This window comes from Anopheles coustani, chromosome 2 (genome assembly GCF_943734705.1).
Source record: "Anopheles coustani chromosome 2, idAnoCousDA_361_x.2, whole genome shotgun sequence".
Taxonomy (NCBI): domain Eukaryota; kingdom Metazoa; phylum Arthropoda; class Insecta; order Diptera; family Culicidae; genus Anopheles; species Anopheles coustani.
Window position 1 is genome coordinate 70080581 of NC_071289.1, and position 22454 is coordinate 70103034.

General features: G+C 45.4%; 2 protein-coding genes across 7 annotated transcripts in view; one reads left to right on the forward strand and one right to left on the reverse strand.

The window, feature by feature from the left end:
- LOC131266314 (potassium voltage-gated channel protein Shal) overlaps positions 1–22454 on the reverse strand; it is a 95519-nt gene that overhangs the window by 16309 nt on the left and 56756 nt on the right. For all 6 annotated transcript variants that reach the window (XM_058268777.1, XM_058268776.1, XM_058268774.1 and 3 more), the window contains 2 exons: positions 17550–17600; positions 1535–3967 (listed from right to left, as the gene is read on the reverse strand). In XM_058268777.1, the coding sequence (XP_058124760.1) occupies positions 1535–2649 (1115 nt within the window). In that variant the 5' untranslated portion in view covers positions 2650–3967; positions 17550–17600. The remainder of the gene's footprint in view (positions 1–1534; positions 3968–17549; positions 17601–22454) is intronic.
- LOC131264916 (chaoptin-like) lies at positions 7754–10632 on the forward strand. Its single transcript, XM_058267180.1, has 2 exons — positions 7754–7767; positions 7839–10632. Exons 1-2 carry the CDS (start codon positions 7754–7756, stop codon positions 10630–10632), a joined length of 2808 nt encoding a protein of 935 aa, XP_058123163.1.

Here is a 22454-nt window from a genome sequence, read left to right on the forward strand (position 1 = left end):
TCACGGGGGGGAATTGGGGGAATAGTTGTGAGGTTTCGGTGGTATGCTTGGTTTGGTCGGATGGTGGTTCTATTTGAATGCTCGGACAACGACGCTAACGACCGATGGTGGTTATTGGCTGTGGATCGACCCGGTAATTTCAGAATGTCACCGGTAAGGTATTTTGTGGTATATTCTTGTGGTCTATGGCCGGGGTGGAATAAAAATTCATTCAATATCAACCCTGACGGTGATTTTTTCAACATAACTATGTACAGAACGTAACTCACAAACGTTGATTATTAACAAACAGGGCTAAAACAGGATAACTAACAGGTAAAAACAGTGGATTTAGAGAAAACCAGTTTTTTTTTTTTTTTTATGTGGCACGACATCCCCTAATGGGACAAGGCCTCTCTCCGAAGAGAGTTTGTGTGACCGAAAGACGGTATATTATAGATCGGTGGTCAGCCGTTCGTAATCTCGGAGGGTGCCAGACTCGAGATTCGATCCCACACCTGTGGTGTGGTGTTTCCTCGCGCTACCGCTGCGCCATGGGCACCCCCGAAAACCAGGATTACTTTTGAATAATTTAATATTGAATACCTTTTCGCTACCCTAACCAATAATTTCCAGGTATAACTAGTTTAATCACATCTTTAAATATGGTTACTTTTGATTTAGGCTGGGGGAAAGTGCTCACATAGCGGTACTAATACCAGTGGTTGTAGTGGAATAACCTAAACCTAGATCTACGACGAAATGAATTAACTCACTCCATAATAAATTATGGTTCAAAAATAAATATTTTAGAAACAAGTTGTAATAATATGCCAAATTCCTTAAGAGTTTATCAGGTATACCATGATTACCTTAAAGCTATAAATCACTGTAAAATACATCGGCCTATGGGACAAATACCAGTTTGTTCTATATATTACTGCCACTCCTGGGGCTTTCAGCTGTTTAACACGCTGACTGCCACGTTACTGAAAAGGGGGGACAGCAGAGATTAGTTCGAAAAAGTTGTTGACCCATAAGCAAATGAAAATGCAACATAAAAACTATAGTAATATTTAAAATAAGTTCTTTAGGAAGCTTCTTTGCTTAGCCTTTGAAAACCGTAGGTTAAAGAAATATTATAACAAGTTCTATTAACAAAGATTGTACTAAGAAAGTTGGCAGTCAACATGTTAAAGGAAAGATGAAGTCATCGTACAATTTATCAGTATAACGTAGCAGTGAATCAATGACTTCCAGAACCAGGACCAGGACTTGATGGGATTCTAGTACCAGGACCAGGTACCACGTGATTGAGAGAGGTTGTATAAAGAGATAGTCGAAGGTTGGAAATGGGTCTGTCTTATAGTATTTCATTACTGTTCGCTTATATTACTAAAAAACATGAGTTGGATTCCTTCTTCCATAACACAGAATTACGGACAAGGTGTTAAAAATTGATACATTGCCCATTTAGACAGTAAAAGACATTTGACGAACTCGCGTACCAGGACTTAAAAGATAGAGAGAGAGAGAGAGTTTGTAGTTGACTTACCCAAGCGTGGTCATGGTGACGATCGTGTACCAGAACGCGGCCGGAATCGAGGTAAAGTTGGTGCCGTCGACGTTCTTCTCGGCGTAGAACATGACCGTGGCGAAGATGATGATGGCCATGGCGAGCGAGAACACCAGGAAGCCGAGCTCGGACGCGCACGACTTGAGCGTGTAGCCGAGGATGCGCAGACCCTGCGAGTGGCGCGAGAACTTGAAGATGCGGAAGACGCGGAACACGCGCAGCGTGACGAACGCACCCGACACGTCGTCGTTGTCGGTGATGCCGAGGCCGATGTAGTACGGCAGGATGGCCACCACGTCGATGATGCTCATGACGCTGCGCACGAACTTGCACCGGCACGGCGCGGCGAACAGCCGCAGCAGGTACTCGGCGGTGAAGATCATGACGCAGGCCGTGTCCAGGCAGAAGAAGACGATTTTGTAGCGCTCGCCGCAGGACAGGGTGCCGGCGCGGCCCGGCCGCACCCCGCACGGCACCGTCTCGACGACGTTGGCCATCACAGATACAGCAATGAAGAAGCCCGTGACGTAGTAGAACACGAGCGCGGCAGTGGAAGTATGCGGATTCTCGAAGGCGCGCCACATCCGTTGTCTGATGTTGGTCAGCTGCTGCAGGTTGTTGTCGCTGTTCTCCGACAGCTTGTCGTCCATCAGCCGCTCGGCGTTCTCGCGCTTCCGGTCGCGGTAGTCCTCGTAGCAGCAGTCGCCGATCACGTCCGGCATGATGCCGAAGAACGCCAGCTCCTCGTCGTAGCTGAGCAGACACTCGTGGCGCGGGTAGTGCAGCTTGCCGGTCCGGTAGTAGTTGAGGATGTGCCGGAAGATGTCCGGGTCGCGGTCGAAGAAGTACTCCTTGCTGTCCTCATCGTAGAAGAAGTCGCGCTCGTTCGAGCCGAGCAGCGTGTCCGGGTACTTCTCGACGGTGGTGCGCCAGGTCTCGAACCGCCGCCCGGACACGTTGATGATGAGCTTCTCGTCCTCCGAGCGCAGCCGGTCCTTGAACACCGGCGGCGCCGGCAGCGGATGGGACGCGATCGGCACCCAGCCGATGGCCGCCGCCCGTGCGAATGGCAACCAAGCGGCGACCGACGCCATGCTATTCGGTGGAATTTTTCAATGGTCCTCAAGGGTGCGGACGCTCCCTCCTGGGGACGCTGTGGACGCGGTGGATGTGGAGTGGCCCCGTTCGCCCTCCCGAGGGACCACGCGTCCTTAAATGGCTACTACCAACTCCGGACTCCTACTCACTACGACACCCGCACAACCCGACACGCTTGTGTTTGGCGCTAAACTGTACAACGCTTTCGCTGGCGCCGCTCGCCTTCCTACACACTAACGAACAACGACGATTACACCTCGCGATACGGAGGAGTTAGAGGACACGATTTTCCACACCGACACACACACAACCTACACATGCAATAATCTTCACATTCACGCAAATCGCTAGAAATCCCTCTTCGGACATAAACCGCTTTCCACGTCCACTAAAGCACGCACACACACATCCCAGTCCCTGGGTGCTTCCCCCGGATGGCGAATGGTGCTGGTGTGAGCACTTCCGAGCCGTTACTTCCTGGGAAAAGCGGGCAAGAAACTTTTCTCCTGCAGATACTTCTTCGACCCCCGATGTCGGAACTTGCTTACTTCCTTCCGCCTTCGCAGTGAAGTTTGGTATTCGAAATGTAATATTTTAGCCTCCACTCCAATCCCTTGAGGGGTCCGTGGATCCGACGCCGGTATGCCCGGTTCTCCTCGTTGGTAGAAAGCCTGCTCGGACTGCTGGGACTTTCCCGGAAAACGCAACAAATCGAAGCTTCCGCGTTACGCTTTTCTTTCCTTCCCTTCCGATTAAGGCTTTCCGAAGGCCTTGAAGGTTTTTGTTGCTTCTCGCTCCCTCCCCCCGTGGCGCTCTTCTTTCCGCGCCGTTCGTGTCCGTTCGTTTTCCCAATGCTTCCCTCACCCGCCCTACGCTGCCCCCGGGATGCTTCCGAGACGTTCCGGGACCGTTGGCGTGCGGCGATGATTAATCACTTTCATTCCAACCGGCTCTGTCCTTTGCGCACGCGGACGATTTTGCGATTTCGGCCACCAGGTTCGGCTGGCGTTTTTCCTCTCCGCCCACTCCGCGCTGGAAGATTGCCGCGCTGCCAGTGTTCCGGTGGGAGGCTTTACGCGTCGCTTTCCGCATGTTCCCGCCGGCAGTGCACGTGCAGGCTGCTGGTGACGGAAGCTGGCAAGGTGTTCCACCGTCGCGCACACCACTGGTGCTCCATCTCACCAACCAGGCAACGGTAAACGGGGGTGGCAATAGAAAAACCTACACACACACTCACATACACACAGAAACGAACGGTCCCCGCTTTTCCGGCTGCCGATGCACGAGATAAGTAACGGTGTCCGCTTCAGCCAACTGAAAATGTCCGGGAAATCCCAACGGAACAGAGCGAACGAGAGAGAGAGAGAGGAAAGAAAATAAAAAAGTACATCGTTAGTATAAGCTGGTAAATATTGCATCCATTAGTGGATGAAAGTGTTAGAAAAAAGTGACGAGAGAGTGAGATTTGAAATTCGACCTCACGCGAGACCCGAAGGGAATGCAAACTTCTGTGCATCCTCTCGGGCGCATTATGCGATGTGCTCGTGCAAGTGTGAAATGATGGAGTGACAAACTGATATTGAACCCTCCACGATGTTGACGACGATGATGATGATGATGATGATGATGGTGTTCAAAAGTGAGTAAACTTCGCGGCCAGAGAAGATCTTCTCGTGGTTTAACATCGTTGTCGGATGCAAATCATCTCCATATTTCCCACGTTGTGTCTATGTATCCTCGAGTCCACGACCGTGGTTTGCATTTCATGCTGGATCATTGATTTTCAATCGATTCGAGGTTGCTTTTCTCATCCTCTACGCTCCGCTTTGTCTAGCTCAGGAGTCGGCAAAGTCTGGCCCGCCTACTGATTTCATCTGGCCCGTAATAAAATGTTAGTGCTTCAAACAAAAATTCATCTAAATTTTCATCGCATTCGTTCACGATGTCAGATTTTTTTGCCCAAAATTGAAGATTAAAATTGTTGAACGTATTATTCAATACCAAGTGACTTTCTCATATACTTTTTGTTAGACTTTATCCACCGTATTTGCATTATTGATCGTTATAAAACTTCCTAGTGTAATGAGTCTCGTCCAAAATTAGACGGCAGTTATTTGTTTTTTTAGCATCCAAAATAGCTACATACAAAGAATACAATTTACACATCCATCGCAAAATAAAACAAGGCTCGCAAGATAGAAAACTTATCGAAGCTGAGTTACTTTAGCCACCCAGAGAAAACACCATTGAAACTAAGATATTTAAAAATGTTAAAGGATTCAAGAACAGTTAAAAACAATTATTAACATAAAATAAAGCAATATTTATATGTGGATCAAAGTTTGTCAAAACTAAGTATGGAAATGTTTCAAAAGTTTAACGATACAATTTCAAATAGTTTAGTTTATACCACTTTTAATGTAACTTGACTATTTGTAAAGTTGATACTCTATTCCAACGGGTTAAGTATTACTTTGAAAATATTAAAGAATCATTTAAGGTATCCGACCCGCGCTTTCGGGTTCTCTTGAACCATCTGGCCCTTTTTGCAAAACGTGTGCCGATCCCTGGTCTAGCTGACGGAACGCTTAATTGATTGATAAGAAAAATGAACCGCATTGACACGGTGATGACACGCGGGTGGTATTATTTGTTGCGAAAAACGTCGGATCCAAGATCGATGAATCATTTGATGCTAATGGTGGCCCGGATGAATCGGTGGAAAAGAAAGTACGTCGTTCGCCGTACGACGCCATCGAAACGGGGTGGCCGTGGAGGAAAATGAACTAAAGCAAGCGGCCAAATAATGACTTACTTTCTGTCGTTTAGAAACGCAAACAAATGGCCATAAAAAGGAAGTTCAACTCACCCCCCCCCAGTAGCAGAGGTTTGGGAGGGTACAGGATTGTTCGGAGAACTAACCTCCGGAGTGCCACGATTATAAAACTGTCGATGGAGACAAATTGGGGGACCCTCTTCAGCAGCTACCTTCAATAAAACCGTACCGAAACAACATAAAATATTTAAACTGAACAATATCCGCACGTCGTCAGTATTTAGTTTGCAATAACTTTCCTGTTGCATTTCCTTCCCGGTACTTTGCGAGCTTTCCACACACACACACATACACTCACCGGCAGCACCCGGGTACCGTGTTTATGGTGACCGTTTTATCGTCGATTATGTTTCAACGTTTTACAACCTTTTGACACAATCGTTCATTTGCCTTGCGGTGGCTTGGATTTTCTCTTTTCGATGAAGATGTCACCAAGTTCGCCTGTTGAAAGGGCGTGGGGTGAACGTTTTCCCGCAGGTATTTGGCCCGAGACAGAGCCCGGTTTTGGTGGACTTTGCCGTTTGCAAGGATTTCCCTGGAACGATACGACAATCCGGTACAAATCGGCCCCGAGGGCTGATTCATGTGTTGGTACAACCCTGGATCCGCAAACGCCGTTTGAAGTTGGAAACAAAACTCACCCATCCCCCAAGGGGGAACATAAGCAACAGTGGTCACGAAATATGCCGAAGGGATCAACACAATTTATGGCAAAATAATCGGAAAATAATGGCCATATTTTTTCTTTAATGGCAACATAAAACTACCGCACGAACGCTAACTCTCGCAGTATCTCCGAGCGGGCGGACACATTCGGTTACCTCCCCCGGAGGGAATGGGTTGAGTGGGTGAGGACGGGTCAATTCATTTGTGGTTCCGGAAATGAAAGCAATAATAATTGTCGCCCATGCGCCGGAGCATCGGAATGGCCCGAAGGCGTCTGGTTCGCCCGTGCAAAGATGGCGACCAACAAGGCAAACGCCAAAACCAGGAACTCATTATGACCTTTCCGGGTTTTTCCGGATGGCCATGTGTTACATGGTGACACAAATGTTAGCCTTTCATTAGAAACATATTGTTTTTGCAATTTATTGGGGAAAAGAAACAATGACTCGGTTTCATCGGTTGGAGCACTAAGATGCAAACAATAAATCGATTTAAATGATAGTGGTTAACATAGGATCGAAAACATGTCAACAACATAATAGATACAATTTTTAGCACGTAAACAACACAGTTTCAGTTTGTTAGACTCACTCGGTTAACTTTTTAGGAATTTGGCCAGTCAAAATCACTTCCGCCTGCTTCGGTTGAAGAACAAACACTATCTGAAATTGCCATTCCTCGCCGACCATCAGCTGACCTACGAACCTCGCATTCTTGAACGTAACTTTTGAACCGCCAGTCGAGATTTCGTCTTATCAACCAAACAGGGCTGAAGTTGGAATGCAAAACTCGTTACGTCACGTTCGATGTGCGTCTTTAATCAAAGCCAAACGTGCCCAGGAAACATTTCCTGTTTACATTAACCCTTCAAGGCGCGGGGTTTTCAATTCACGTAAAATAATCATCATCTTCTGCACCTAGACGTATTTGAATTTCCAGATTGGTCTTTTTATTTTGTCTAATTTTTTCTCAATATTTAATTTTTATGTTAATTTGTCCTGACACTTTTTGTGGCACATCATTATTTACAGTTTTTATCATTTTCAATCTAATCTGCAGCTAATCTAATCTAATGTGGCTCATTACCCTCTTTCCTTGTTTCAGTGTTTTTTGTTAATTATTTATGGTTTAGATCAATTGTGAATCCAATTTGGTTCAATTGTATCAGTTAGCATAACATAAATGAATAAAAATGTACAAACATGTAATAACGATGTTGTGAAGCAAATGCTCTTAGAATCAACGAGGCGCAACAAAATTAGAATCAAAACGGGCGAAAATACTGTGAAGAGTGAAAAGGCAAAATAGGTCGTTTTTCTAATGTTCCGAGAGTCAAGAGTCGATACATTTTTAAACTGTTGTAAAACGTAAAAACGGGGTTTAATCACTGAACACAATAATTAATTCAATTGATCATTGCAACATCAAGGGTTAATGCGTGTCGCAACAATTATCAGATACGCAGCGGGCAATACGGTCATCGGAAGCAGGCTCAAGGTCCATGCAACTAACGCATAGTAGTGCATCGAAAGAAGATGCTTCTTTCAGTGGATCAGCAAACGCCTTCCGAAGGGGATCTTAGCACAGTTTTCTGTAAAATGCGACGTCCGATGTAAGTGGTCATCCGCACGAAGGAGCTTGTAGTTGTTTTTAACGAATACCTATTGTGTTTTTCTTAAACAGGAATTTAAGAGTATCTTTGTGCATTTTCCTAATATCGACTGTGTTAACTGTTGGCGCTGAAGACGTGTCAAGTGTAGAAAGCACAACAAGTGTTTCATCAAGTGATGACGTTTTCAACATTCCCATCGACAACGATGAAGAGACCTTTTCCAATGCAACTGCGCTACACATCGAAGGCGCCTCGGTGGAAGTTATCACCTCAGACCTTTTCAGGTTACATCCCCTGCTGAAGTATTTCCACATCTCTGCTAAGGTGCATTCAATCGAACCGGATGCCTTTTCATCGGCGAGCCGTTTAATTACACTCCAGTTGGACAACAACGCACTGCCAACCGTACCCAAGGAAGCGTTCCGTCACCTTCCGCTACTCAAGACCCTTTCCGTCGACCGCAATCGCATAGTCGGGCTGCATGCCGATGACTTCCTGCACGCCATCAGTTTGCGGTGGCTTTCTTTAAGTGAAAATTTCATCTCGTACATTCACCCGAGCGCGTTCGATCGTTTGTCGAAGCTGTCCTTCCTCAACGTGAGCTGGAACCGGCTCTCGTCGCTCGACGGAATCCAAACGCTAACGCGGTTGAATGTGCTGGATTTGCGTTACAACTATGTCAGGCGGCTCAACTACTCCCATTTCCAGCCGTTAAAGGATCTGCGGGAATTAAGTGTGCGTGGCAATCTGTTGGTCGATGGCGTATCGAGTGGTGCCTTCGCTGCGCTTTCGGAACTGAGGCGGCTCGATTTGGGTGATAATTTTTTGAAATCCCTTCCCAAGCAACTGCTCGCTGCGAATCGGAAGCTGAAGGAGCTCGACTGCGAGGAGAACGCGCTGGAGAGCTTACCGGACGCGTTGTTTCACGGTCTCACGTACCTTCGGAGGGTAAACATTCGAAACAATCGGCTTGTGAGTCTGGCCCGCGACACGTTCCGTGATCAGCCAACATTCATGCACCTTACGCTAGAAGGAAACCATTTCGTGGAACTAGAACCGAACCTTCTCCGATCGGTGGACGTGCTGCTGCAAAATAATCGTATTCAGGTGCTACAAAGGGTGGACGTTGTAAGCGCTTCGGTCGTTCAGAGCTTGTATCTATACGGCAACGACATCGTCGCGATTAAAAAGGACGCGTTCGAGAATCTACCGGGATTGAAGAACCTCTACTTGTATTACAATGAAATCCTAGAGCTTCCGCCGACGCTGTTCCATGCAAATCATCACCTACAGTACGCCAACATAGCCCACAACAAGCTCACGAAGCTACGGACGAACACATTCGCCGGCCTGGCGGAGCTATACGCGGTCGATTTGTCCTACAACCGGCTGAGCGTCATCGAGCCGGCCACCTTCTCCGGGTCGCCGGTGGAATATTTATACCTAACCGGCAACCGCCTAAAGACACTCGACGAGGGAGCGCTCCGAGGGACCCGGCTGGTTTACCTACAGCTCGACGACAACGGTATCAGCACGCTCCAGCAGCCGGAGCTTAGCGGAGTGTCGCGAACGCTGACGGAATTTCGGGCGAAAGATAATCGTATCGCTTCGTGGCAGCCACTTTGCCTGAGCCTTTCGCCCCAACTGACGACCGTTGATTTGCAAAACAATTCCCTTACGTCGATAGAGGCCTCGTGTGGGGCGCACCAGTCCGGGCACGAATCGCTTGGGGTGGCATACAATCTCGCGTGGAACGGATTAATGGAAGTGCCACCTTTGGCCGGGCGCATCCTTTCGATAGATCTCAGTGGAAATAATTTGACGCACTTCCAAGGGCAGCAGTTCCGTCGATATCAGGACACGGAAACCGTGTTCCTGCGAGATACTTTGATAACGGAGTTAAAGGCTTACGATTTCACGTTTTTAACCCACCTCAAGCGATTGGAAATTGGTTCCAAAGTGCTGAACTTGGTCGCTGAAGATACGTTCCATTTGCTAAGGCTTGATCACTTGGAAATCAATGATTCTCCATTGAAGGAACTCCCACATCTACTTCTTAGAGGTCAGATAAACCTTTCGGCTGTTGCTTTTGCACGGAATCGAATAGCTTTCCTAGCTGGAGACTTTTTCCAGGACGCCCGGATATTAGAAGACATTAACCTCGCATTCAACGAGCTTACAGCTATCGATCCAGCATGGTTCCATCAATTAACACAACTGCGCAAGGTCAATCTCGAGGGAAATCGAATCGCACAGCTTCCCAACGACCTGTTCTCGTCCGACCATTCCTTGGACACGCTTTCGCTAGCCAACAACCGGCTCACCTCGATCGGAGAGGCTTTCTTCCTCGGGCAAGTACCTATAAAGGCACTCAACCTATCCTACAACCAGCTCACGGAAGTCGATGTACTGAATACGAACGACAAGCTCACCCACCTCGATGTGTCCGGCAATCAGTTGAGCCGCCTGTTGGTACGAGGGAGTTTCCATGTCCTCATAGCCAACTCCAACCAAATCCGTACCCTGCGGTGGGAAAATGCCAATCTAAACTGGGAGCTCGTGGAGCTGCACATAGCCAACAATTCGCTAACCGAAGTGGATTCACAAATGTTTGAGGCGCGATTCTTGCACTCGATCGATGTATCGGAAAACTGGTTGAACTCGTTCCCTTTCGAGATGGTGTATAAGCTGAAGCGATTGCGTACGTTAATCGTAGCGAGGAATAATATACGATCGGTGCCTGAGCGTGTTTCAAACAGCTTCAAGCTGTGGACACTGGATCTATCGGAGAATCCCATAAACAAGAAGGATGATTTCCTCAAACCATGTTTTATATCTAACATCATCGTCGACGCACAATACTAGAAACTCATGTAAGCGTATTTTAAAGGCGTGTTGGTTTGAGAGTTGAAATGGCTTGGCCGCTATATTCTATAAAGGTAGAAATGGTTGAGATAAGTAATTACACAATTACCACACCAAAATAAAACACATTTTATGAAGAAAAAACTGACAACATGTGTAGGGATTGAGCCGAGCTAGATGAATATATTGAATAATAATAGTGAACGAATTAATCAAAATTATAAACGAATGAATTTCGAATGCGAGACAACGAAAAATTTGAAATGAAATCATTCGCTATGAAAATTGGAATAGCGATGGCCTACTGGCCTGGAAAAGATGGAACAAAGTAGACATTGGAAAACGAAAAGGATTGAACCATCAGTCTTGTGATTGATTTTGACGAGAGTGGTTGGAGATTGTATAAAGAAAAGAATCTAAGAGAGCAAAAATAGTTGAATTTGTAATTTCAAATATATATAAAGAGATATATTTCGTGGAGATCACGACAACATGGAATGTAAGTTCTAATAAACACGATAATCAATTTTAGAAATGGTATCTACTACATATTTTAGCTTTTTTTATGTATGGAGTTCGGTGTACACTAAAAACTCGACCAATACTGAACCGTCACTTCTGAAACTTTTCACACATTAAGTTTAAGTACTGCAGATGTTGTTGAAGGTTTGTTTGATCACTATTTTTTGATTAAATTATCTATACCGTAGATGTACCATATTTGGCGCAGTTAAGGAAATTCTGCATAAAAAGTTGAATAACTAAATCAATGTTCGGTCAAATCATACTACGTTTTGCACAGTGCTAGCCTAACTACCCTAGAATCTTCTTCTTCTTGGCGTAACGACCTCTTGGTCATGCCTGCCCGTTAAGGGCTTACGAGACTTGTTTCCCTGTTGTACGTGGATAGTCAGTCCTCTCGTACAGGGGAGGGTCCGGTCTCGGTTGGGATTCGAACCCACGCCGTCAAGGTGGTGAGCCCCGGCGCTCATGGGCCGATTTTCTAACCGGCGCTACCGCTCGGCTGTCGCGGACTACCCTAGAATACAAGTAAAATAAGTGAGAAACTCTTAAATTAATATTTCTTCAAGTTTCAGAAACCCTTTGTGTGGCACATTATGTTCCTAACTTGGCGCATTGTTTTTGCAATGTTCCTTACTTGGCGCGATGTGTTCCTTATTAGGCGCACTTAAAACAAAATGGCTGTAGTTCATTGAATTCAACAGCTTTACTCAAAATTCAACTTAAAACAATAGAAACACTTTTCAACATCAATTTAAAAAACAATTTAGCTTTTTTTTGCAGCGGACTTTGCCTTCTCTCGTGAAAATAAAACTATCTCATCGCTAACTTTTATAATCTCATTCATCAAAGCCTTCTATGATTCAAAAATAGCTAGCAGTGCGAACAGTCATATTCTCCACGGTGAATAATTAGGAACACTGTGAGCCAAACTTGGCGCAAAATATTTTCGCTTCAAAATTAGTATAAAAATCTCAAAAAGCGCCGAATCTAACCACGATTCATTGGAAATACTTACGTTTTAACAGTTTCTGATAAGAAAAATCCCTAATAATTTTTCCTTTGCGGATAAATGATTGGAAACAGTTTCACCATCTCCTTAGCAGCGTTGCTAACGTGGGTAAAAAATGGCGCACTTGTGGGATGTAATTTTTCATTTAATTAAATTTACATTCAATAACAAAAAATCAATAACATGTTTTGATGCGGATGCATTGTACAAACATAAACAAATATATGACTACATATTTTAGGATGAAATTTTTTGGAAATAGTCTAATATCGAAGAAAATATTAGATAGTGCGCCAAGTTTGGACCCGCGCCAAGTATGGTGCTTCTACGGTATTTTACAATTTAATCTCAGTTTTACTAACACAAACAAAACAAGCATGTAAACAAATGTCAAGGTGTATCCAACATAGCTACCCTAAGGTTTATACATCACGGGGAAATTCATGAAATTTCATACATTTAAATATGCCGTTATTTTAACTAATAAATTAATTCAAACTTTCAAGTAAAGAGTAAAATCATAAATCTTTTCTCAACCTTTTCTTCACCGAGCAATGCCGGGGCGTCAAGCTAGTAAAATATATTTTCGACATCAATTCAATCAGTTTCTCGGAATCGCGCGAACGTACCCTAAGTTACTTGAAAAACCAGCTACTTAAAAAAAATCGTTTAAAGACAATAGAAGCTATTGTCACAATTTGCTGATATGAATTACCTGTTGTAATCATGAGATTAAAATTACCTAACACGTGCTAAATAAACGCTAATCCTAAAAAAATGTAAGTTCATTTCTTATGAAGTGCGACGGCTCTGGAATAAATCACTTCCATTAAAGCTGCTTTCATCAGTATTTCATTGCCGTAAGAACCCTGCATAACGAACGCCCCTCGTTCCACAGGTTTCGCGCTCCCACTTACGGCTTTAACTCTTGCGCAATTCTCATCGCGACATCGTTTGTAAGATGTCATGTAGAGCTAATCAACATGAACACATGATGTCAACCTCTCCGTTGCCCTCCGAACCCTTTGCTATTGCGTTTTCGCCATTTCGCATTCGCCTTCGAGCAGCCGCAGGGGCGTCCCCATATTGCCATTAAAATAGACCATGTGACGGAGCTGGACGGGACAGGTTGGAAAGTTGGCAACTTCCATTACTATCAATCATTCGCCTGGACGGTTACTATGTCCGTTGCTAGTGTAGTCGCCGGTCCGGGACGACGGGTGCAAACTTCGCACCGCTATTAGTGGAACATGCCACCAAATGAGGGTGAAAGTTTAATTAGTTCTGGAGCGGAACGGTTGGATGAACGAGTGGACCGGGCGTCGAACTCCGCTGGCCGCGAAGCAGCTGGCTTTGTGGCCAGAATAGAACTTTCGTTCTGCATCGGAAGGGTCCACAAAAATGCTTCACGAATGAGCTGGCCTATTTTTATAAAGCAATTAGCTTTTTTTTATCTTTTCTCTCTGTTTAGGTAAGCTTTTTCATTGCTGCTCTACAGTAACTTCCCAGCCTGATGGTTTTTTCTCATTAATTGTAGGATAAACTTCACTGCAGTGGTTTACTTTTTGTACATGTTTTTACTTAAACAAACTTCATGCTTCATCGTTCAGAAGCGTGCGCCAGTAAAACGACGGACAATGTACACTGGATCATGTGCACGAGAATCATGTTACAACATTTTTCCCTGAATCTGCAATGTAAACTGAGTCGAAATTGTTTTATTTTATCCCAAGAGAGGTAATACTAGCTGTAAGTAAGAAAGGCTAAATTTTATCCTGAAAAGAGATTGTTTAAAACTACCAGTCATGCCAAAAACTAAATCGACTGTATGTTTGCATTACGAAAATTTAACTACAGGGTGGATTCGATGCGTTCACTCTTCAAATACTTGCAATCAAAACTATTGAACATCAGGGGGCAATCAACTTAACAAAACATTCTTGTTGTTCTATAATATTTAACACGAGTTAAAATGTTGTTTTATTCCTTTTTTATAACAGTTTCCACCCGCTTTCCTTACTTTATTGCAAATGAAATACCCTTAGCTTAGCGTATTAACAATCAAATGAGGTGAAACACACGCGCACCAGTTTAATCAGACGTCGACACCTCCCATTTTAATCGGGTTCTGATAGAAAGCCCAAACAAGCGCCAAGCGTCGAAAAGGCACCCAGCAATCTAGCGTTAATCGAAAAGAGGAGGCTTTTTGCAGTAAACTTACCGCACGGAAAGCTTAACGAGAAATTTTGCACCGTGTATGTGTTTCCTTTATAGGGTTTTCACCTTTCTTTTTTTTCTCACCAGGGAAAACCTACGCCAAGGCCCAACCGAAACTGGCTCGAGTGTCACCATGTACGTAAGTGGATGAAATTAACTTTTATGCGCTTCAGTTCGTCGTTTTCCCGGCCCACAATTGTCACCATCTTTCGGGGTGGGCGGGGTGGAATGGTTGGCCCGATGGAAAAAAAGGTGTTGGAAGGATACTCCAGCTGCGAATAAGAACGAACAGTCAAAGATAATAATCGTAAGAAAGCAAAATCCATCCTCCCATTCTCTCCTCCATCCGTGGGCTTTGGGAAGCATGGACAAATAATAATAATAAAAGGAGTGTGGCCCCATCATGGGCACTCCGTTATCGGGGCGCTGCTATCGTTTTCACCCAGTTTTCCGGGCCACTGCTGCGTCCGGGGACACATCCTTCGCCGCTGCCAATTCTTTTTCTCCCCGGGCAGGAAATTTTGCTTTTCCCGCTGAGCTGCTATTGATGGGACGCATCGTAATAAGAAGTGACACAATGTTGCCGAAAAAAAGGCCCACCCTGTTGGAGGGGATTCTCACCGAAGAACCACGGTGTGGATGGTGGGTGGTGGGTTGGGCGCTGTAATGAACCAGCGACACCAGCGGTCGGAGAACGGATGGCAAGCTGATGGCGGGAAATTTATTGTTACGATCGTTATCTGCCGGTTGGAGCTTTGATTCCTTCCACGATCGTTTCGCAAACAATGGCGCTCAAATGAGGCTCATCTTGCTTCTCCGGGAAGGGAACGTTCTTCGCTTCGTTCGCATCGCGGTGCGGTGACGATGGCGAAAGATGGGTAATTTATTAATGCAAATTGGAATAAATTTAGGTCAACGAATTCATAGTTGCGAATGTCCGGATGTCATCCGATCCGGTCGTTACTGAACCGGGGAAGTGGCGTTCCTTGGCGGAGAGTTCATAAATTTTCCCCTGCACCTAGCTGAACCGCAATCATCACGCGACAATAACGGGCCCACGAGGAGGAAGTGGGTTGGTTTTTCCGATAAGGTCGCTTTGTGTCACGTGGCGTTGTATTCTCCATTACTCGGAAATAATTTCGTAATTGAAGGAGCTTATAATAACTTTCAACGTTACACCAAATGCAAAAGCTGGGAAATAAAATGAAACTTTTCCATCCCAAACATTCAACTAGGAAAAGCATTCATTTATAAAATGATATAAAGCTACAGCTAATCTAAAATAATGGATAAAGAAAATTGAAAATAGAATCCTTTTCCTAAACTCCGAGTACGCTCTGCCACACAGAAGTGACACAAACACGAAAACTTCCGCAAACACTCGCGACGTTTTCCATCCGTCTTATTGCCAGTCTCGAAACCGGAACGGATTGCATTGCAACCTCTTAATGCAGGGGTTGGTAAAGGTTTTGATAAATTTAACACTTTGGTGAAAAGTAATACCGTATCACTTTTGGTAAAATATTGTTTCGCTGTGATGTTTGTTATGAGTTTAATTTGAATTTTCTGTTATGTTTACTAAATAGTTCGTAAAAGTAAAGTGTCGCTATGTTAGAGATACAAACAGGTCCTAGAGATATGCAATTTTTACCATGCTTGCCGACCCCTGACCTAATGCAATCGCCTTCGCTACCGGTATTAGCATATTACACAACGGCGCATTCCGAAAATGGATTGTTTCCGGTGACTGTCGCCTGGTTAGGAAGCCGGCAGCATATCCTCTGCGCTAGACACCTCCACGAAACGTTGGAAGGAAAAGTTTCCGCCTTCATTTTCCCGTTTGGAGTGGTTCGTTCGTTCGAGCGTGAGCGTAGTAGTTGCATCTATGCATCACTTGAAAGACACACGGTAGGAAAGAAAGGAAACGCTGGAAAGCTCGCTATAATTGTGCTCCTCTGCATGGTGCGGATGATAGGATGGTTGTTTTTGGAACGGTGCGTTTGGGTGGAGATGTACGTAGTACGTTTCATTTCAGGTAGTTCGAAAAAGGAACCCCGTCCGGAAATGACATGATTTATTCGCCCCAGGCCAGATTGACTGATTGACAAGACGAACTTTTTGTTCCCAAATTGGAATCCATGTGAAACTCAAGAGGGACGAATGGCATAAGAAGTTGCTAAATCGGCTTAGAATTATGCAAGTAGTTTTAGCAATGGAAAATAAATAAGTATTTTGTTTTAATACTAATATTGTTTGCGTAAATTATAAATTATGTTCACGCAACTACCATTATAGGATATTAATTCTGTTTAGAGAATATAATATTTTTTTCACATAACAAATAGCTTAGCTGGTGTTTTGAGTTGCTTTGTGTGTTTTAGTTCTTTTCTAGAACAAATTTTTGGTAATGCTTATGCAGCCTAGGGAAAACAACCTTCCACAGCCATGAACAAATATCATCAAACGGAATGAACTTTCTTACATAATCTTCATGCGCGGAAGATAGCGAAAACGACGCTCTATTTCCTACGAGTTCCCCACGATCTGCGTTCGAAAACTTCTTCTCCCGGAAAGCTTTTACCCACGCGACATGACATGGCGGGAAAACTCACACAGAAACCAATTTCAAACTGATATTTTCCTTTCACGCCCCTTCCTCACCGCCCTTCCAACGCGAGCAAATGTTCCGTCAAAAGAAACATTCGGTCATGCTCTTGTCATGTGGTTCCGGCGTTCGATTCTACCGGCAGCATCAGCCCGAACCGTTGAGATTGGTAAGATTACGCAAACCAACCCAAAAGCAACGTGGGAACTTGTATTTTTCACTTTCGTAATGTTTGTTCGAGAGGGGCGAGAAATTGTTTCGAATAAATTAGTGGAGATTGATTTTTTCCTCTCTCCCTTTGTGTTGTGGTTTTGGTTGCTTCTGTTTCCTCCTTCCACTGGTAGCCGGAAACGCACGCGGAAGCGACAACCGCTATCGCAACGGAACAGGAAAGCGGAAACGGGTCCCATAATGAACTGCCGGCAGTGGTTGGCGTTGGTAAGGCGCAATTGGAGGTGCATTGTATGGTAAATCGACTTCCAGAAGGATGAGCGTTTGAAAAACAGTTCTAGAACTCATTAAAAACTAGTTTCCGGTTATGGTGCGAAACGGTGAAATTACCTGTGGGATGTTGCGAGAGGACAGTCATCGATGGAAATCGAACATTATCGCCTGTAATTAAATAAAACCGAAGGTGAGAATTAGTTACGAACATCGAGTAAAATAATATCTGATTTTATGGTATTTATGAAAGTCATCAATACTTTCTGATCATGTCTATTATCGTGTGATACATTTCAAGCACGAAATAAACAGCGCAATTCAATTTAGTCCATCATGTATGCTCCACTCGTTTTGCTCTACACTTTATTCAGTTATCGTTTAATCTCTTTTCCTGATCGGTCCATTAAAACGGCATGCTTCAAAACTGTTCCAGCTCCAACTCCCCCGGAACCAATATTTATTTCTCGCTCGTGTTTGAGTATGAACCGCACACACACACACGCCGGTATCGGTTAAACGACACATTCGTTTTTCTTGGCAACTTTTCCATTTTCTTCCCTATCGGCTGACACGTGTCACATGCTGCGTGTATAACTTTATCCTTTCCTGCGGAGGCGGATTTAAACTGACTTGATTTATTTACTCCATTTGCACTTCAACGTGCTGGATGTTAACGTTTGGCTGGGGGAAAGTTTCGATTCCCCATGGAACTATGGCTCCATCGGTTGTACAGTGTTTAAAGTGCAGTGTTGGATTTGGTACACCGACACAAAAAGTTTGTAAAACAAGACCCTGCCGGGTGTGCATATGCCCCCCAAAATGGTGAGCCACATTTGATCCCAATCGAATCAGTAGACACTTCCATCGCTGGCTTTTAAAGTGAATTCCCGAAATGGACGGGAAAAAACCTTCCCAACACCTAATCCAGAAGGAAAGCCTCGCGCTGGTGTTCAATTTCACATTCGGTATGATAAATGGTAGCTTTGGTCGTAAAAAAACGGTGCCCACGACTCTATCGTAAATGCGATACCCGGCCGTAAACTCACCCATTCCGCGTCCCGAACCGAACCCACGGGCGGAAACTTTGCTCCGGGGTGTTCGCCAATGCGAGAGTAATTTTCTGCCCCAAAGTTTACAACCTGCGAATTATCAAGCTAGCGGGCTGGTGCTGCTGAATTCCCACTGGGGTGGGAGTGGGAGGGAGGGGGAGCTAAAACTTTCTCTTCCACGAAGAGCTGCGGGACATGTCTCTTCTCCACCGAGCGGGGGGTTGGTGGGCGTGCTTTGAGTCTGTGTGGAAAATTCCTCGGGATTACGGACCGTTTGTTGGTAGGAATTTTTGGCCCGATCTTGGTCCTTGGGCTTTTACGCATGGGAAAAAGGTCATCCTGCACATTCAGTGTTGTGTGTGCAATGACCGTGGCTAAGCCTTGTTCAAGAAGCGCACACACACACACACGCATGAAAATTCAGGGAAAAGGACTCAACGGACGGGACGATTGTAATAAAATCCTTAGCAAAGCTTTTTATATCTTTTTATTTCATTTGTAGATCCCCCGGGTAAGTGGAGGTCCCAAACCAAAAATGGCCAAACGGTCAATTTGGAAACCGATCGTCGAAGGATGATGATGGTCGTGGGGGTAGGGAAGGAAGGGGTGGTACAAAAGACTGACCTGTAAGCTTACCGTTACCGAGTGTACTAACCGAACGCACTTAACAGTGGTAGTCAATCGGGCAAGTCACGAATGGCAAATGGCTCGCGGGGAGAGGGATGGGTGGGAAGTAAAGATGATTAAACGATGTAATAAAGTGTACCACGGTATGTAGCGCCCGAGACGCGCCCTTCGCGCGGGCATGCTTAAGGTCCTTCGGGCTGACCTTTTTGCGAGATTAGAGCAATTTCTTTTGAATTTGCTTAAAGTCATCCATCATCGGCTTAATGACGCCGAAGAGGCCAACGGTAAGCGCGTGGGGGGGGAAACTTTGTCCAACCAACCGGTAGTGGAGGTGTTTTTTTGTTGTGTTTACCACCGATAACTACTCAAGGTGAGGGATGCGACTTCCACTGCGCGGATATGTTTTAGTTTTTTGCGCTGTTTCTTGTTTCCCTCCCATCCTTGCGGCGTGTCCTTGCGGCGTGACATTTATATGCGAACGAAAGCGAACCGAAAAGCGCACAACCGAAGGAAAATGATTATGATTATGGATCGTTGTTTCTGCCCCAATGTTGGGTGATGTTGGTTTCATTTTTCCACGAGTACAACTTGTTTTTTTTCGCCACTCGCCCTTGTTTTCTTTTTTATCCGCACGACGACATTCGTCCGCTCGGGGGACAACATTTACCATCTTTATCTGCCTGCCTTCGCGAGCCCAAACACCCCCACCCTCCATCCCTCCCCCACCCCTCGAACATCGTCTCAAGGTGGCCGTGTTTATCATTCGCACCGTCTGACGCCCATCCGTCCGGCGTTATGTCCCTCACGGGTGGGAGCGGGAGTGGTGGTGGGTAGGGAAATTGCACGGAGAGGGCGCAATTTCCCCCCCACGGACCGTTACCGGAAATGGATCATATCGAGCGGAGACGCGCACTCGGCACGACTGCGTACTCATTTGTATTTTCCTTTTTTTCCTTCTTCTTACCCTCCCACACGCCGGCCGAAGGAAGGGACATTTGTTTTGCACGCGGAAAAGGGAATGAAACTGGCCCCAGAGTCTTGCTGTTTTCTTTTTCATTTTTTTTTTTTGGCGCTTGAAAAAGCGTCTGCAGTGGAAGAAAATTGATTGACTACATTATTCAATATGGCACTGCCATTTTTCTCTTCGCGAAAAGCGCGTGGCCGCCCGGCGCCACACGTGATGGGAAAATGGTTGGGCGGTCTGTTTGTTTGTCGAAAGCGAACATGGCCAGTGCTCCGGTGGTTTGCTCCGTTTGCTCCGCTCGGTAATCGAAAAATGTTTTAACACATGGTATTAACGGTTGTTCAAATACATCAAGAAAGGGAACATTTACTGCGCTTTGTTTTACGTTGCCAAATGAAAAATCATTTTTCTCGGTGGAAATCAAAGAAAGTGACCGTGGGCAGCATTCCGATGGTCTTTGGTCACCCCACACTTGCTTGGACGTTGAATATTGATTCTTCTGGCTTTGGGTTGGATGCGTCCATCTCAGTCGGTGCCCTCTGGAAATGCCAAGGAAGTCAACAACTGGAGTGAAAGGGCTTCCATAAGAATAAACGATGAATACATCATCCGTTGATGGGAAGGAAGTGAATTCTTAGCGAAAAAAACAAAAACCAAGAGGAAAACCAGACGAACACTGTGAACGACGAGAAACGTATGTGACTGAAAATATTTGAGTGGTTTCTCGGGCGGCCATTGCATGTAAATGTTCCTATTGACCTCGACTCAATCCTTGGAATGGAATGTATTCACAAACCGGGGCTAGGATTCAATGTAAGAGAGTTTGTTTGTTCTGAACGGTGTCGAGAAGCAAAAGGGAAGCTTCTTTTGTGACGGAAAACCCCGAATGAAAACTATCCGATCCGGGCTGAAACGAAGAAACCGAAGGAAGGCAACCGATTCTGATTGGACGTTGAATGAATCGTCGTGCCGGTCCGGTACTTTGACCTTTCTTTTTTCCGAGCATTACAGGAAGGTGGTAGCACCGAAGCTAACCTGGTTGAACCGGTTTTTGTGGGTGAAAGATTTCAATTTCCCGTCGTCCCCTTGATGTGTTTCTTTCTTTTCCGCACTTCCGATCGAAGGTTCTTGTGGCAGAATGTCCGCTATCTGGTCGCAATGTGGCCTCGATGTGCGGTCGATCGATGACTTTGGTTTCGATAGGAGGGCGGATTGGGTGGGACCAACATTTCAATCGGCCTCGGCATCCGTCCGAGGGGAGGGGGCGTGCAGTGCACACAAGCGCAACCGTGGCCGCATAAACACATAATAAAGCGTAATCTAAACAACGATGACGCAACGGATCGTAACCCTTTTTTCGTTGCCCGGCCGGCGGAAAACCCACGCGATTGGTTTGAATATTGGCTGGCACTCTTTTCCACATTGGGAAAACGAAACGGGCCGGAAATGGGGGGATAGGATCATCCGCTAGTCTGGTGAAAAATTCCGGGAGAAACGGGGCAACCAGATTCAAGCCGATTGACAGCGAGAGAGCGTTCGAAGAAATACCGAAAACAAAAAATCCCCAAAGAAAAAGAGACTTCTCGCGCTGGAAGCGGGAGATTGTATTAATAAATTTTCATTAAAAATAAACAAAGCCGATTCTGGCGGATGAAATTTATCGTTTCTGCACCGCCATAAAATCGGTAGAAATATGCGGAGGCAGCAGTAGTTGGCATTTCTAGCCCTCCGGGGTAGTGGTTGTGTTCTTCTGCTTTCTGGGGCTTCCGACTTCCACTGGCGCACTGCGCACTGGGAGGCTTTCGGTTTTCTTCTGCTGCCCGTTGGCGTGTTTTTTTAAAAGCAACTCCCGGGGGAGGTTGATTGCGCGAGGTGCAACGACGGCGGCCGTAACCGATCGAACGAATCGGCCCGAGATAGAAGCCACGAAAGCAAGCGAAACATTCTGCGTTCGAATGGAAGGTATTTCGTTAAATTTGTGTAATATATTTTTTTTTACCTTAAAGGGATTCGATAGGATGGATAAAAAAATCTACAACCCTCAACCCAAGGAACCGTACGGGAGATCAAGGTGGCCCGAACAAGATAACCTGCCCGAAAGTGAAAGTAAGGCAAGCGTAACGAATGAAGTGTGGGCTGAGCTTTAGCTTTCGGGTGGAAGTAGCGGCATAGTTTTTGTGCTTTTGTTCTTGTGTGTGTATGTTTGTTCAAATCAGTAAAATTATCAAAACCATTAGAACGAAAAGTAAAAGATGCCCAAAGGATAATAGGATAAGAATGTGTTTTCCGATTCTCGGAAATCCCCTCCCGAAACGCAATGGCGTGGAAGGGACGGACTCGTTAATAAGGCTCACAACCGTAACGGAAGTGGTATATAATTAA